This window comes from Ictidomys tridecemlineatus, chromosome 15 (assembly GCF_052094955.1).
Source record: "Ictidomys tridecemlineatus isolate mIctTri1 chromosome 15, mIctTri1.hap1, whole genome shotgun sequence".
NCBI lineage: Eukaryota > Metazoa > Chordata > Mammalia > Rodentia > Sciuridae > Ictidomys > Ictidomys tridecemlineatus.
The window spans coordinates 5,065,055-5,082,075 of record NC_135491.1 but is presented as its reverse complement, the minus strand read 5'-3'; the positions used below and the strand labels follow the sequence as shown (position 1 = coordinate 5,082,075).

At 58.1% G+C, this 17,021-nt stretch overlaps 2 protein-coding genes across 2 annotated transcripts; one reads left to right on the top strand and one right to left on the bottom strand.

Annotated features, from left to right (window-relative positions):
- Nucleotides 1–472: 472 nt before the first annotated feature.
- LOC110597301 (uncharacterized) lies at nt 473–5,210 on the bottom strand. The gene is made up of 3 exons (XM_078033071.1): nt 3,738–5,210; nt 1,675–1,817; nt 473–685 (listed from the first exon to the last, which is right to left on the bottom strand). The coding sequence occupies exon 1, from the start codon at nt 4,662–4,664 to the stop codon at nt 4,077–4,079; it is 588 nt and encodes a 195-aa protein (XP_077889197.1). The 5' UTR covers nt 4,665–5,210; the 3' UTR covers nt 473–685; nt 1,675–1,817; nt 3,738–4,076.
- Nucleotides 5,211–6,780: 1,570 nt separating this feature from the next.
- Nucleotides 6,781–17,021, top strand: Spaca6 (sperm acrosome associated 6). The gene is made up of 9 exons (XM_078033074.1): nt 6,781–8,717; nt 9,015–9,092; nt 14,549–14,617; nt 15,358–15,381; nt 15,683–15,760; nt 15,876–15,985; nt 16,153–16,309; nt 16,383–16,593; nt 16,933–17,021. The coding sequence occupies exons 1-9, from the start codon at nt 8,510–8,512 to the stop codon at nt 16,964–16,966; spliced, it is 969 nt and encodes a 322-aa protein (XP_077889200.1). The 5' UTR covers nt 6,781–8,509; the 3' UTR covers nt 16,967–17,021.

Below are 17,021 nucleotides of genomic sequence, written 5' to 3'. Positions count from 1 at the left end.
AATGAGCAGTATAAGGCCTAGCTATATTGTTCCAATTCAGGATGCGTCTGTGGAGCCATCCAGCTCCCCGGCTCCCTGTGGGATTGGTTGAGGCCTTTACTATAAGTGCACACCGTTCAACCTCTCCTTGGCTCACCTGTTTGCTCCCTACCCAAGTGAATTCTGAGGGCTCCCCCAATTAATTTGCTGAACTCTAATCTACTTCAGAGTCATTCTCCTGAAGAACCCACCTGCCAGCCTGCTGGCTTTCACAATCATTAATTATTTCAGCCTCTTACTCCTGTAATTATGTAATTACACACACACACACACACACACACACACACACACACACTTCAACTGAATGATAAAATTTGACCTTGAACACACAATGATCTCTTCTCCAAGTTACATTAGAGTGCTTACATTTGAAAGTGACTATTAATATATTGACAGTAGAGAGGAACAACACAACTTGTTCTCATTTCTAATGTTATTGTTCAATGGAAATTTATTCTCTTACAGTTGTGGAGAATGGGATTTGGAAATCAAGGAGGCTGGTAGGAATCCTTTCTGCTCCGTGGCATGTAGACACCTTGCTCCAGTCTGTCTTCACGTGGTCTTCTCTCCAATGTCTCTTCTGTGTCTTCAATCACAGTCGATGCCCTCATCACTGGGAATACATTACCAGACTCATGGTGGATGCCTGAAACCACAGATAGTCCTGAATCCTAGGTAGATTCTTTTTTCTCTATACATAGTTATTATAAAGTTTAACTTGTAAATTGAACGCCGAAGGACATCAACAATAATAAAAACAGAATAATTACAACAATATACTATATTAAAAGTCATGTGAATGTGGGCTGTCTTTCAAAATTAGTAGGTATGGCCCATTGCAAAGAAAACGGCTGTGGGGAGACACTCCCCAAATAACCACACCCATCTCCCAGGCTCCTTGACCAGAAGAGACAATGGGAATGGGATTTGTCATTCACCAAAACAAAAACGATGCCTCCATCTCCAATTCCTACAAGTCCACAGGAGCAAGTGACCATTTTGGATTATTTAGTAGTGGCCTGGAAGCATCTGTGGCCTTTGGATCGTCTGCGTTTTTATGTTCTGCCCGTCTGAGGATTACCCCACCTGTAAGGATTATGTGCTGCTCGAGGCTCACCCTGGGTTTGGCCTTGATCTCTCATACCAGGAGGACTCTGCGTTACTCTGATGTTCTTTATGACCCACTGCCTCCTGTTCCATGGTATCAATGTCAGAGTCCTAAACTCACACCTAGTTTGGAACAGGTTCAGGGTGTCTTCCTGTTTAGCTGTTCCCATTTCAGAAATTTGGGGACGGCCTTGTGAAGGGCAGAATATTTCTATTTTCCATTGGAGTATGGTTCCAACCCAGGAACAAGAATGGTGGCACTTGGGTGTCAGGAGAATAGCAGTCTGTGTGTGTAAGGGCTGTGGGAATTACGCTGTAGGGAGGCAGAGAAGGTCTAGTATGCCTGTGAGCCAATGTCTGCCAGGAGTGCCAGCCTGAGTCTCAGAGGGATGGGAATGAGGGGTCTCTGAGTCCCCAGGGCTGGTGGGAGTGTCTCAGCCTTTGTGGGAATTGTTTCAGCTCAGATGCTGAAGGATTTGGAAGTGTGTACATTAGAGAATGGTGGCAAAAGTAGTCTCCATGACTTACCAACTGAGGAATGGAGGCCTCACGTTTCAGGAGATAATGGGAATGATGTTCTCTTATCCCAGGGACTTCAGCAAAGTCCCAGCACAACCCATCCACCGATTCATTCACTTAACATTTTCCCGAGACCCTGCTCTGAGCCACACCTACGTTGGGTGATATTGAGGATGCAGAGATGACTCAGACCTAGACTGTGCCCTCAGTGTATTCCCAGAGACAGACCCAGACACCAAAATCACAACACACCAGGATCAGGGCAGGACAAGGTCAGCATGGTTGTGCCGCTGCTGTCCGGACCTGACCACAGGGCATCTAAGGTGAGTGCAGAGGGACAGAATTCCAGATACCAAAGTACAGGGTCTGACAAAGGGTCCTTTGAAATCACACGTGAATTTGTGAGCATGACAAGTCCGCATGAGCACAACATCAACCCCTAGAAGTAGCACATTTTCACAGAGGAAGAACCCCCGCCCCAAGTCATGGTACTTAGAGTCAGAGAGGCCTCGGTTCAAGTCTCCAGCTTTGTTACCGACTTTGTAAGTTTGGACAACTCACTATTCAGAACCTCAAGTCCCTTGTTCTTACATGGAAATAATAACTGTTTCTAATAACATGGTGGCCATGTGAAAAATTATGTAATGCATAGCAAATACCTGGTGTAGGGACTGCCCCTAGTAGTCATTCAATAAAGGGTATGGGTTCTCACATTATTATTTCTGTCATCCAAGTATTCCCCCCTTACCACGGGGAGAACATGATATGTTCCAAGACCCCCAATAAACATCTAAAACCTTGGATAGTACCAAATGCTCTATGTTTTCTTTTTTCTATACATGCATACATATGATAAAGTTTAATTCACAAATTATGTACAGTAAGAGCTTAACAACAATCATAGGATAGAACAATTATAACAATATTTTGTAATAAAATTATCAGCATCACTATCCTTGTACTTGGGGACCACGATTAAGTATAACAAGGCTTGTGTAAAACACAACCCTGAAGTGTCACAAAAGGCAATCTGCTAACTCAATCCGAAACAGCTACTGAAAGTCTGAATGGGCATGTGGCATACACAGGGGGATACACCTGTCCACAGGATGACAGAGGTTCCGGAAATGATGGTGCAAGATTTTATTACACTGCCTGGATTAAGGCACAATTTAGAACTTGTCAATTATTTCTGGAATTTTCTTTGTAATGTTTCAAATTACAGTTCATTGTGGATACCTGAAACTTTGGAAAATGGAACTAAATAAGGGGGCACCACTGTAGTAATTATAAAAAAAATTAAAACACCTGGAGGTATTTATCAAATAGCTGGTTTCAGAGGCTTAAAAACACTGAATGAAATAAATTTTTAAAAAAACACACAAACCAGAAGATTTGAATAGGCAATATTCATTAGTTTCAACTCCCTGTCTCTCAACTGATTGCATGAATTATGGATAAATAAATGGAATACTATAGAGCCATTTAAACAAACAAGGGAGCTCTAATGGCATGGATGTGGGTGAATCTTTGGGGCATAGTGTTGTTTTTTTTTTTTTAAAAAAAAGCAAGGTGCAGAATAACGTGATTCCATCTGGGGACAAGAAAGAGGAGGATGGTATAACATATTGCATAGGTGTAAGAATTCCTCTGGAAAAATGCGCAGGAAATTTGTAAGCATAAGTTGTCCCCAGAGAACTGGATGTCTGGGGGCACGGTGGGGGGAAGCCCTAGAACCATAAATCTACCACTGCCTGAATGTCCTCCCTAAATGTGCCCAGCCCCTAACGTTCCCCGAGGTTCTAAGCTGCCCACAGCGTGTTCTCTCTCCTCCACCCTCTTCTTCGTCCTGGTTCCCCGCTGGGAACAACTCCCATCCTCTGGCTCCTCATCCTCATCCACCACCCAGCAGTGCCCAGTCCCTCAGGGTCCTCTCTGCCCGCTGGTCCTACCCCATCCATCTCTCCCCGTCCCTCCCCTTGCTCACAACCCTCCGTGGCTCCCTGTCACTCTGGGAAGACTAAGTTCCCAGCCTGGCCTTGGACACGCTGAGAACGGCCCCGCCCACTCACCCCAGCTTCTTCTACGCTCCTTGGCTCCCGGCCCCTACCGCTCTAGTCAGACTTGACTGCTTTGTTGTCCTCCGGAATCACCTTGGTTTCCTGCCTTTGGGCCTTTGCTTAAGCTGTGCCCTGGGCCTGGAACGCCCTTATTGCTGCCCCTCTCAACAATTCAGGTCTAACTTCTGGTTCTGGGAGGTCACGCCACAACCACGCCTTCTCTGGAGGTCCTCCCTGGTGGACCTGCGGCGAGGATTCCTTCCGCCCGGCTCTCTCAGCCTCTGGTCTTGCCCTCGGTCACACCCCATCACCCCGGAATGGGACTGTCTGCGGCTGGGTCTGTCTCTCCCATCACACCGTGAGCTCCCGCTGCAAGGGCACGTTTGGGTCTGATTCACCTTCGCGTCCCCAGTGGGGGGCGGGGGTGCCGAACCTCAGCGAGGGGAGGGAGGCTGGGCGAGCAGAGAGGGAGCGGGAACTGCAGACCCTGCCTGGGGAAGGTGTAGGGGAGAGGAGAGCGGGAAGGAGGAGGCCGGAGAAAGGGAGGATGGAGCCCCGGGAGCAGCCAGGGGACACAGCGGGAGGGGGACCGGCAGAGAGGGAGAGTAAGACGCGAAGACCCGTAGCCCCAGCGCGGAGGACGAAGACACGCCGGCAGTGGAAGGACAGACGTACCGAGACCCGAGCGAGGAGGAGAGAAAGAATGACACAATGACACGAGCGGAGGGAGAGGCGCGAGAGATCGCGCAGGGCCAGGAGGGAGGCTGGCGAGAAGAGGGAGGAGGCCGGAGAAGGGAAGGAGGAGAGGCGGAGGGGACCGAGGGAAAGCCGCCGCCAGAGGACGGGGACTGGCCAGGGAGGAGGGAGGGAGCAGTGGGCGCGCCGGCCGCCCGCCGCCTCCCGGCCTCTCTTTTGTCCCTTCCCTCCTCCCTGCGTCATGCTCCCCTGGCCCGGCCTCCCCTCCCCGCTCCCTCCTCCGCCCCGCTCCTCCTCCCCGGGGCTGGATGGAATTTTTTCCCCTGGACCGGGGCCAGCTCCGGGGCAGGGGGGAAGCCAGGCCGGACTGGGCTGGGCAGCGGGGAGGGGCCGGGCGGGGGCCCCCCGGGGAGGGGGCTGGTCCGAACCGCGCCGCCAAGCGGGGTCCTGGGAGGGGAGCCCCGGACCGCAGAGCCGGGAGGCGCCGGCCGGAGGGAGCGGGGACCGGGAGGAGGATGGCGGGGCGGCGGGAGGAAGGGGAGAGGCCGCGGGCGGCGGAGGCGGGAGAGGATGGAGAGGACTCGCGGTGGCGGCCGGCCTCCCGCCGGGCCCAGGGCTAGTGGAGGAGACCCCTTCCCCCGACGCGGGAGCCGCGGGAGCCGTGAGTCTGCGGAACCAGAGGGGGATGGGGCTTGGGCCGGACTCCAGGGTCCCCAAGGGAGGAGGCTGCGGGGCCTGGATTTCTGGGTTCTTGGGGCTGGGGGGCTGGGAATCACTGAAAGAGGGGGTAGGGACCTGAATTCCGGGGTCCAGAGGCTGCAAAAGCTGGGAACGTCTCCTAGATTCAAGAGGGAGGAGAGAGGTGGGCTGGGATAGGTAGGATCGGAGGGTGGAAGGGACTGAGGGACAGATGCCCAGACCTCTGGGGAGGTGGAGGAAGACAGTCTGGCGTTGGAGGTGCCTCCGGCAGCGGAACGGTTAACGTCTGGCTGGAGGGGAGGGGGAGGGGGAGGGATGGGGCTGCGGGGCTTTGAGGGGTCAAGGGTGAGCCGTGCAAGTGGGAGGGGGGCTGAGGAGGAGGGGGAGGTTGTCTGGGCTGCCAGACAGGCCCGGGTCAGCGCCGGGGGCAGGGGATGTCTGGCGGAGGAGAGGCCCAGCGTCCAGGCTCCCTTGGGGACCCGGGATTCCAGGCCTCAGCCCCCTCCTCCCTCAGACCTGGGAGTCCACCACCCTGCCCCTTCCCGAATTCCAGAATCCGAACCCCTAGCCAACGTTTCCCAGGACCCAGGAGTCCACCCCCACCTCCGCCTTCTGCGCTCAGACCTAGGAGTCCACACCGTAACCCCCACCCACTTTGGAAACCCGAGTTCAGAACTCCAGCCCCTCCTCCCTAGGAATGGACCCCAAACCCTTCCTCCTCTAGAACCCAGAGTCCAGATCCCCAGGATCTCGCAGCATGGATTGGGGTAGGGGGTGTGGGGGTCCTGCCCCGGAACCCAGGGGTCCCCACCTCCTCCCTCGCCCCAGCTGGAGTCCAGCCCTCCAGGGGTTAAGGGGGCGGGGCTATCCGGTTGCTATGGTGCCAGACTGTTTGGGTCTGCTCTCTGACCCTTGGGGGCTCCCCAGGGTCCGCGAAGAGGGGGAGGGGGACCCGGGCCTGGGGGAGGTACAGTGCCGACCCCTTCCCCGAGCGGGCCTGCGGACCTAGAGAGCTCCTCTACGCCTCGCCCGGTGACCTTGAACGAGCCCTGACCCTGGTCCCCGGGCCTCAGTTTCCCGGGAGAGCCCGGCGGGGAGTGGGGGCGATGCCCGGGTCCCAGGAATCTCTGGGACGCGCTTCCCGGCTCCCCTCACCCCCTCCCCAGGCCCCAGGCAGCCCCGGGGCATGCCGGGAGCCGGCCGGGCGGCGGGCCAGGTTGGCTGGGGGGGCGCCTCCCTTCCCCTTCCTCCCCACCTTGGCCTGACTCTCGCCCCCGCGGAGGGTCGGGGAGGCCGGGAAGGAGGGAAGGGGGAAGGAGCCGGACCGCAGGCCGCCCCCGCCTCCCTTCCTCCTCCGCCCCTTCCCGCCCTCCGCCCTCCTCGGCAGGTCGCTCCCCAGCCCGGGCCCCTTCCCACCCCCACCCCACCCCCAGCTCCAGACCTGGCTCCGAGCGCGAGGGGGAGGGAGGGAGGGAGGGAAGGAGAAAGAGAGGGGGGAGGGGGAGGGAAGGAGAAAGGGGGAGAGGGCCGGGCCGGGGAGGAGGCCGGCGAGAGGGCGCGAGGGAGGCCGAAATGGTGGGGAAGGCGCCGAGGGTCGCGGAGAAGGAGACAAAGCCGGGGAGGGAGGGAGGATGAAGGACAGCAGAAGGGGCAGGGAAGGAATGGAGGGGAGAGGAGGGGAGAAGCCCGGAGGGGCGAGGCAGACCGGGACTCAGAGGCCCCGCAGCGGAGGGGTGAGCCCAGAGCCAGGTAAGGTGCAGCTGAGCCAGCGGGGATGGGAAGGGGCAGGTAGGAGAGAAACAGCACGAGGGACAGGGCTGAGAGTGAGCTGCGAGGCCCGGTGGGGCTGGGCGACGCGAGGCCGAGGGCTGAGGTCCAGTGGGGAGGGTGGGTGTGGGCTGCCAGGGCCCCTCCCACCTGCAGCAGGCAGACCTTGGCTGGGTCTCTTCCTCCCTCCTCAGCCTCCTCCCCCTCACCTGCAAAAATGGGATAGAGCTAGCACCTCCTTCCCTGGGCAGGGAGGTGTCCAAGAAGACCGGGCTGTGCAGTCAGGGGTTGGGGGTCATGCTGTCACCACTGTGAATGCCAAGAGGTCAGGAGGAGGAGGTGGTCAGGGATGAAATGCCCAGGGTGAAGATTTCTTCTCCCCAGCCCTGGAGTCCAGGCAGCCGGTCTGGGAGGGAGAGAGCAGAGATGGCCAACAGCCAAATTCCCAGACTGGTGAAGTTCTGTCCCACTGGTACCTGGGAAGCCAGGGACTGGTACCTGGCCACTTATCTCAGGTTGTACCTCCCCTGGAGAGAAGTGGCCAGGTCCCTGGGTCTGGACCCCTGGAGAGAAGTGGCCAGGTCCCTGGGTCTGAGGGAGGAGGCTGGGCCTGGACCCCTGGGTCTGAGGGAGGAGGCTGGGCCTGGACCCTAGTCTGAGGGAGGGGGCTGGGCCTGGACCCTGGCTCTGAGGGAGGGGGCTGGGCCTGGACCCTGGCTCTGAGGGAGGAAGTGGTTGGGCCCTAGACTCCTAGGTTTCTTGGGGAGGAGGGGGCCGGGGGCCCGGACTCCTGGGTCCTGGCACCCACCCGTAGAACCGACCTTGCGGGGCCTTCGCCGCACACAAGCTCGTGTCTGTGGGTCTGTGTCGGGGGCTCACCATCGCGGCTGGGACCTCCCGGCCCTCCCCACCCTCCCTGTCCCTCCTTGCCCATCTGTCCGGTCTGTCCACCTACCGCGCCCCCCGGGCTGAGGTAGGAGGTTGTATAGTTGAGGAGGACACCCACGGAGATCACTATACGGCCTCCTAGCTTTCCCCAGGCTGCGCCCTGCACAGGACGGGGCAGCAGGGACCCCAGGCCTGTACCACTGCCCTGGGGACCTTGGAAGGAGCTGGGATGTCTGCCCTGTCCATGTCCCTGCACCTTGTCCTGGCCCTTCCAGTCTCTCCCACCAGGAGGTGGGTTTGCTTCCCCTCTTGCACTCCTGAGTGGTTCCTGGAGGTGCCCCCATCTCTCTGCAGGTTGTCTCTGGCTCTCTGGCTCTCACACACTCTGGTATCTCTCCCTGACTCTGTTTGGTCTTCTTTCTGGCACTCAGTGTCCCTGGGTCTGTCTTCGTCTTTCCCCCATCCCCATCCTAGGGTCTATTGGGGCCACCACACACTGCATTGCCAGCCTCTGGGTCCCTGAGACCCTTTAACCTGTGAGGACGTCCAGGGTCACAGGTGAGGTTCTTGGGAGCCTAGCGTCTGGACCAACTACAAACCTAGGGACTGCAGGCTGACCCCTGGAACCCTTCCTGGGAGCCTGACATTTGACCACCAACTGGCCACTGCCCCTCCCCCACTGCAGTGACCTCACAAAGGTCACCAGCTTCTCCTAGGCCTTGAGACCCTCCTAGATGGCCCCGCTGTCCCTGGTGAGCGCTGTCCTAACTGCCCTGCTGGCCCTGCTGGTCCTCAGGGCATCCACCTGGGCCTGTCTCCTCTGCTTCACATCCTATGCTGAGCGCTTCCGCCTCTGCAAGATGTGGGCCCGGGGCCCCCAGGTGGAGCAGTGCCAGGAGGCCTTCACGGCTGCCTTCAAGGGCCTCTCCAACGTGGAGATCAGTAAGGACTCCACCCTGCCTGGACCAGGGCCCTGAGCAGGGGCTGGTGAGGCCGGGAGAAGGGCAGGGAGAGGGAGAGACAGACACAGGCAGAGGGAGAAGTGCTGGCCCAGAGGGCTGCCACAGCACCGGAGAAGGGAGTGGAGAGCTCAGAGCCGGGAGGCCACAGACCTGGAGAGTGGAGAGGCAGGGGCGGGAGGACTGCCCGAGGCAGTGATGGGGAGAGGCAGAGAAGGCAGAGGCTGGCGCCTGGTGCTGGTGGAGCTGCCTCCCAGCCCCTCGGGTCCCTCACCCTCAGACTACTGGGAGAGAAGCCACCTGCAGGACGCCTTCACCCAGATGGCCCATTCCCTCCAGGAAGCGGCGGCCGCCCAGGGTGAGTGTCTTGAGGGATTGGCCCAAAGCCCCCAGACTGAGAGGGCAGGAGGGACCCCTGGAGTTGGGCAGTGGTCTGGGCGGGGTGAGCCCTGAACTTGAGTGGCTTAGGTTATTCTTTGGGGAAAGGGAAAAGTGCAAGTGCAAACCAGGCCACAGATGGCGACAAGGAGCCCAAGAGTGGTGTAGAAATCACCACTGGCGAGGTCTGCCGTGTCACTCGCCTGGCCTCTGCTTACCCATCTGTAAAGTGGGACAGACTCCTGCCTTCCAGGGTAGTCATGGAGACAGGACACACAGACATATAGTCCTGACAGCCCATCCAGCAAGTCCGCAGCGGTGACGTATGAGGCTTATTGGGGGCAGGAAGACAGGTGGGGACAGCGGTGCCGATCATTCAGGTGATGTTCGTGCAGAATGGCTCCTGCCAGCATCGGGGTGGGAGCCACACGTGCGGCTCCCCAGGAATGCACAGAGTCCTGTGCAGAGACAGCCTGCTGAGGACACAGGGTGGCCAAGAGGCAGTTTAGCAGCAGTCACACCTGGTCACCTTGCCCACACAGCCCGTGTTCCCCAAACGTGCCAGACAGTGGTGCCCGGTGGGGAGGGCGTGCTGGGGAGGCCACAGAGCCCTGTTGCCAGGATAAACTGCCTCCTCTGGGGACTGGGAGCCCAGGGCTTGACTCTGCGTCCCCAGGGTGCCTCTGATCCCACCAAGCTTTATGTCAGAGAACCCCAAAAAGAGGTTCCCGTCCATCCAGGGGCGTCCAGGGACAGCCTGGAGAGGGTCTGCAGTGGATTCCCACCCACCAAGGGAGCCCAGGAGTCGGAAGGAGGGGAGCAGGATTCCCAGAAACGCCCTTTCCACGGGGCGGCCTATTGCAGGGGTTTTATGAAGACCAGGCCCACGGGAGACCTCTCTAGGCCTCGTGTGGGACTTACCTGGAGTGGAGTGTGTGGCTCTGGGGTGAGGGCCAGGTCAGCGGGGAGGAGGCCTGAGCAGAAGGGGACTCCGAGTGGGCCCTAGGGACTGGCTGCGTGGGGAGGGGAGGCCGAGTTGAGGACAGTGCCTGGGGTTCCGCTCCATGCCTGGGTGGACTGGGGTCACTCCTGAGATGAGGGGCGTGGGAACACGAGCTGGGGTGGGGACAGCGATGGGCCCTTAGGAAGGACATAATGATTTAGGGGGACATCCAGGAGGCAGCAAGATACCCAGATGCCAGGTTCAGGAGAGGACTCAGGAGACAGAGACTGCCCTGGGGGAGCTGGGGACTTGGGAGGGCCACGTGGGATGAAGAGGGTCAACTCTGGTGTAGCAAGGGCCTCCAGGGCCCTGTGGAGGACAGATCAGGGGAGAGGCTGGAGGCCGGGACAGGCGGTGCAGTACGTCAACTGGTGGTTACTGAATGTGCCAGGAATACCACTGGGGACACAGCCAAGCCCCAAACTGCACGCCACCTGCCCTCGGCTGCTTACTGTTGAGGGTCAGAGCACAGACAGTCAATGAAATAGTGTCAGTAGGTGATTTGTGCTGTGGAGGCAATCGGAGAAGGGAATGCAGAGATGTGTAAGGTGGGTTGGTCAGAGTGGGTGCAGATGAGAGGATCCAGTGGAGCAAAGATGGGATGAGGTTGTGAGAGCCAGAAGACCTGGAGAAATCGTCTCAGGAGGAGAAAACGGGCCAGTGGGTCTAGAGTACAGCTGAGCCTGGAGAGGTGGCAAGAGACTAGGTGGTATCAGTCCACGCAGACCAGTGGTCCTCCAGCCCTAGTAGATGTCAGAACCTCTCGGAGCTGTTACCAGGCAGGTTGCTGGGCCTGCCCTCTGTTTCTGACCAGCAGGTCTGAGGTAGGACCCAAGAGTAGACATTTTTACCAAGTTCACAAGTGCTGCTGATTCTGGCTTGGGCTCACCCAGGAGGCCTGCTGTGGGCCGTGGACTGGCCTGGTCTTCTGTTTTAAGGTGGGGAGCTACGGCAGGATGCTACCCAGAGACACAGGACTCCCTCTGGCAGCCAGGTGGGACACAGCGAGAGGTCTGCCGGTGGTGGCCTGCCAGTGGCAGTGGTCCAGGCCGGCCAAGATGAGGCCAGGGAGGGCTTGACCTGGCGCCAGGCCTGCCCCGCGCATGTGCATGGGAAGGAGCGTGTCCGCCCTGTGCTTGGGCTGATTACCGCCCTAAAGTGCATCCTGGTACCAGCTCTGGGAGGTGCAGCATCTCCGCCCCACTTTCCAGAGGGGCAAGCTGGGGCTCCGCTGGACAGGAAGGGCAGACTCAGATGTCTGGAGATGGACAGGTCCAGAGGCATGTTGTGGGGAACAGGAAGAACAACAGATGACTCCCCAGGGAGGACCGGAGAGATGGAGGGCAGGACTAGTGCTGCTCTTGGTGGCCACGGGGAGACCGCTCCTGTGTATGCACCGTGGGGTGGATAGTGGGGCAGGGTTGGCGTCCTTCACCCCCAGGCCTGAAATCTGACGTGCTCCACAACTGAAACTTTGAGCACCAACTTGACTGCACACCTGACCTCATGTGACAGGTGCACTCAAAATGCCGCGTGTCAGGTGTGCGTGAAGCCCAAGAGGGGCACCATGCGGAGACTCGCGCCCCCTCTCTGACATCTCTCTTATGTACAAGCAACTATTCCAAAATTTATAAAACTCTAGAAATCGGAACACTTCTGGTCTCAGCACTTGGATGAGAAATGCTCAAGCCGTGGGGAAAGAGGACAGTCATAGGTCACACGAACGTGTGGGTGGAGAGGCCTGCGGGGCGCAGGGTGGCCGTGTCACCCTGGACCACCTCCCTGACTTCTTCAGGTCTCGCCTTCCCATCTCAGATTGGGAGGTGGTGACAATACTAGCTGCCCTCCTGTGTGTCCCCCGGGTGCCCTCGGCACGTCCTTCTGAGGGCTGATAGACACTACCTCAGGCCGGCGTTAAGTGGTGCCACTAGACAGCTTAGATGTCCTGTGGCACCTAGCCCCCTCCCTGCCCTGGGAGGCAGACACTGTCCCCACCTTAGGAAGGAGGAGACTCAGGGTCAGGAAGTTAAGTGGCTGACCAGGGTCGCCCAGGAATCCCTCGGGTGTGAGACAGGTGCTCTCAGACATGCCAGGGCTCAACCCCAGGTGATGTGAGCCAGAGATGGAGCACTTCCCGCTGGCCACTCCCTGGGGGACACTTCCCAACACCCCCACCCTCTCTGGGTCACACCCCTGCCTCCCCCACTCACTCTCCTTGTGAGTCACTGGTTCGACCCGGAGATAGCTCACGGTGATTCCTCCGATTCCTGGCCTCTCCGGAGCAGCATCACCCTGCCATTGAAGACCACACTCCTGCTGTGTGGCCAAACAAAGACCTCTAAGTCCCCGGCTTCTCGTTTGGAACCCCCTCCTTGGCTTCAGGGGTACCCCTCTGAGTGTGCACCCGATGGTAACGACTTAAGCCACTCTCCTGCCAGTACCCTCACTGAGTCACAGAGGAACCTTCCCTCCTTCCCCACCATGGCGTAAGCAAACTAGAAGTTTATTTTTCTCACATGAAATAAGTCTGAGTTAGGCTCTTAGGGCGAGCTCCAGTTTCATGGGGAACTAAGTTCCTTCCAGCTTTCCGCTCTATCATCACCTTGGTCCTCATGGTCCTGTGTGGCTACTGGAGCTCCAGTCATCAACACCAAGTTTCAGGTAGCAGAATGGAGGCAGCGGAAAGAATCAGTAGGGTGACAGTACCTCCCTTTCAAGGCTGTGACTCACATGACACTGTCACTTATATCTAACAGCCACAACTTGGTCATATGACCACAGCCTTTTAGCTAGGTGGGGAAGGGGGGGGAGTGCTTTCCCAGGTGAAACACAGCATTCTGTTATTAGAGGGAAGAATTAGGTGTTTGGAGGCAGCCGACAGTGCTTGTGGCTGGCTGGCTAGGGCTGCTGAGACGAGGCGCCGGGGTGGACAGGCGGCTTAGACGACATTCATGTCTTCGCAGTGTTGGGGGCTAGAAGTTGGAGGTGAAGGTGTGGCTGTTCTGAGGGCTCCGGGGGCTGTCTTCTCCCCGGTGCATGTGGCCTTCCCTCCTGAGGGTCTGCATCCCATTCCCTCTTCTTTACAAGGACACCAACCATTCTGGACTGGGGACCACCCTAATGACCTCACTTGAACTCTGTCACCTCTCTGGATGCTCTCCAAATACAGTCACTTCTGAGACACTGGGGACAAGGACCTCAACACATGAATTTGGGGAAGGGGAGGGCACATTCCATCCCATAGCATCCTGCCACATTTCTGATCCAAAACCACCGCCACCGTGAGATCAATCCAGCCGTCCAGGCTCTCTGCAGAGGTCCAGCAGAAAGAGCCACAACCCAGCAGCCTGGACATGGCAATGGTCTAACCCCAATGAGCACCATGGAGCCAGGAAGTAAGAGTGGAGGAGGGGTAGATCCCAACAGGGCCTGGGCTGGGGACAAGCAGGGACGGGCCTCTTAAGGGGGGGCGGGGCACGAAGCTCCAGCCCATCGCTGCCTCGTCGAGATGCAGCCTCTGCATTTCAGCCTTTCCAAAAAGTTTAAACGCAATGCCAAATATTTTATGTGACTTTTCCAAATTTTATATCTTGGCAACCAGTTCATTTAAAAAAAAAAAAAAAAACACTTTCCAGGCCAAATATAACACATCCGAGGGTGGATCTGGGCCATAGGCCACTGCCTGTGGGCTCCAATTCCAGCTGGATTCTGGAGTTCATTGTACACATATTTACTGAGCTCTTTTTAAGACTCAGGGCCCCACCCCCCATCTAAACAAGGACATATTACTAAGATAGATACTTCGATGATCAGCATAGACCTCTGTATATGCGCGCGTGTGTGTGTGTGTGTGTGTGTGTGTGTGTGTGTGTGTGTGTGTGTGAGAGAGAGAGAGAGAGAGAGAGATATTGCAAACTGGTGAAAACTATGCATGGAATGAATAGGGAGCTATGACAGATAATAACAGGGAACTCAAGAAGACTATAGATTTATGATTGTGGAAAAAAATCGTAGGGAGGTGACCCTTGAGGTGTAAAAACTGGAGAATAATCAGTGGGGAAGATGTGCTGGGATCAGAAGCCAGCTTGTGCAAAGTCCCTGGGGTTCTAGGAATGTGGTTCTTTTCATGTGAAAGAAAAGACGAAGACAGAACTCCTAGGGCCTTGTAGGCCTGGGTGAGGATTTTGTCATTATTTTCCCTTTTCTCTCAACAAGGTAAGGGCAGATGTTTCAGGAGAGGGTTTCTGTCTGAGAGAGAGACACCCAGGAGGCAGAAGCAGGGACTTGCCAGGCTTCCCAGTAGAGAGATGAAGAAGGCAGGAAGACAGGATGTGGTAGTAACAGATGAGTGCAGAAAGGACAGCATGACAGCGAGCCCTGTTGAGTGGGTCAGAGGAAAAGGCCGCCCCTACAAGGGCCCCTCCACTCTCCAGGGTCCTTTGAGGACGCCTTTCGTGCTGCTGCAGAAGAAATGAAGAAGGCCATTCTACAGCTTAAAGAAGGTAAAATAGATTCCAGCCTCCTCCCGGCCCCAGATACACACAGCTGGAAAACCCCACTCCTGAAAACCCTGACCACTCCGTACAATCCCCTGGTGGACTCTGAGCTGGAGCCCTTGGTAGGCAGCTGTCCATCCCGCCTGCACCACTCTGCATCTGGCCCTGCCCCTTGGGCCGCAGGTGTCCTTCCAGTTCCATCAGTTTTAGCACGGTGCGGACCAGACTTGTCCAGGCCTCTTCCTGGATCTCAGTGTGTGCCCCCACCCCCGCCCTCTGAAAGATTCCCTCTCCAACTGGATCTCCTTAGTGGACTAGACTGGCCTTACCTCTTTAACTCCGCCTCCTAATAATTAGGTCTTGGCTTCTCCAAGGATCGCCAAGCATCTAGTCCTTCTCCCCCTGTGGAATACACTAATGATGTCCCCTCACTCCTCAGGGCACAGGTGTGATACATGTCCCCTCTATCCTGAACAGGCCTAAGTCTGACTTCCTCACGCGGCCCTGAGGACGTGGCCCCGCCCCTAGGTGGAGCATTGAGGGCCTGGCCTCGCCCCTTGGGTGGCGCTCTGAGGCCCCGGGCCCGCCCCTGGGTGGGGCATTGCAGATCTAGGCTGGGGGAGGGCCCCAGGCCTGGCTCCGCCCCTTAAGGGAAGGTGTCCGGCCTGGTGCCATCCTCTAGCGGAGCTGTAGATTGAGTCCCTCCGGCGATTTCTCGGGTAGTAATGCGTCCCCTCTCTCCGCAGTTCAGCCCTGCGTCCCTCCCTGCGGTAAGGTCTTAAATACGAATAGGATCGCGGAGAACAGGGGCGGTCGGGTCGAAATCTGGGAGTTAAGGTGGCAGGGCATGGGTGGGCTTCAGACCAGAAGGAAGCCAGGTTGCTTTAAAAGCTCAAAGAAGACGGTTCCGGGGTCCCCAAGTAAACCCACGGGAGGTCTAGAGGATGGCCAGGAGTGAGAAGCACCTCAGGAATGACGCGGGGAAGGCGGGTCACTTCCACCTGGCCCATAGGACCCAGGGAGCCCACAGTTGACCAAAAGAACAGCAGATCCCGCGTCCTCGCCCCATAGGGGTCCAGGAGGTCGCCCGGCGTTTCTTTTGCAACAAGTGCTTCTCCAGTCTATGCAAACTTCCGCTGGACTGTCCAGGTGAGGGGCGGGGCCTGAGGTGCCAGGACCACCACTGGAGAAAAGGGGCTGTTGTGAGGAAGGGAAGGGGCCCGGGGGACCCAGGCGGCCCGCGGGAGCGCCCCTTGGTCTTCAGTTCAGGACGTGACGGTGAATCGGGGGGAGCAGGCTATGTTCTCTTGTGTCGTGGGCTTCCAGCTGCCGCCCGAGGAGGTCACCTATACCTGGAAGTTCGCTGCGGGAGGTGTGAGTCGGGGCGGGACCCCGAAGGGTCTGGGGAGCAGCTGGTGGGGCGCGCCCGGGGCTGCCCCGCGAGCTGCGGGCTGGGCGTGGCCGGGGGCGTGGCCTGGCGCGGGGCGGGCTTGGGAGCCGAGAGGGGACGACCTGGCTCAGGTGCCCCGCCGCCCTGGCAGATGCGCACTCGGGACGTGTCCTACTTCCGAGAAGTGCCCCAGGCCCGAGGGTACCTGGCGCGGATCCGGCCAGTGCAGCCCAAGCACCGCGGCACCTTCTCCTGCGTGATCAAGCATGACCAGCGCCCCCTGGCGCGCCTCTACTTCTTCTTGAACGGTGCGGGGGGCGGGCGCGGGGGCGCGGGGGCTCGGGGGCGGGGCTCTGCCCGGTGACGTGCGCGCCCCCGCAGTGACGGGCCCGCCCCCGCGCGGCGAGACGGAGCTCCAAGTAGCGTTTCGGGAAGTGGTGAGCTGGGCGCCGCGGGACGCGGAAATGATCGAGCCCTGGCGGCCCAGCCTGGGCGAGCTGCTGGCCAGGCCCGAGGCTCTGACGCTGGGCAATCTCTGCATGCTCGCAGCTGTAGCTGCCCTGGCATCTGCGATGGCGACCATGCTGGTGTGGTGAGTCCCAGCGTCCAGCTGCCCCTCCTGCAGACCCAGGGAGCCAGGCTCAGACCCAGGACTCTAGACTCCAGGCCTCCTCCCTCAGACCTAAGAGGTCCAGGTCCCACCAAGCCCCCTCCCCCGGCCAAGAGACCAGGTCCCCGTCCCTCCCTCAGACGCAGGACTCTAGATCCCAGTGCCTCCTGCCTCAGACCCAGGGGTCCAGACCCTAGCCCTCCTCCCCAGACCTGGGAGTCAGGCCCTGCTCACCTTTTGAGATCCAGAAATCAAGGCTTCAGTACCTATATTTCTCTTACGAATCCCTCCTCCAATACATGTATCTCCTTGTGTCCCCAGGATGTTCTTTCGATGGTACCTCAGTGGCAACTAACAAAGCTATCTCTTCCTTATCCTATTTCATCCTAAAATAAAGAATATATTTCGGA

Excerpts from the sequence above, each read along its gene's own strand:
- LOC110597301 (XM_078033071.1), bottom strand. The coding sequence starts at position 4,664 with ATGACGCAGGGAGGAGGGAAGGGACAAAAGAGAGGCCGGGAGGCGGCG.
- Spaca6 (XM_078033074.1), top strand. The coding sequence starts at position 8,510 with ATGGCCCCGCTGTCCCTGGTGAGCGCTGTCCTAACTGCCCTGCTGGCC. Across the intron at positions 9,093-14,548 it reads GGAAGCGGCGGCCGCCCAGG|GGTCCTTTGAGGACGCCTTT; the intron begins GTGAGTGTCTTG and ends TCCACTCTCCAG. Across the intron at positions 15,761-15,875 it reads ACTTCCGCTGGACTGTCCAG|TTCAGGACGTGACGGTGAAT; the intron begins GTGAGGGGCGGG and ends CTTGGTCTTCAG.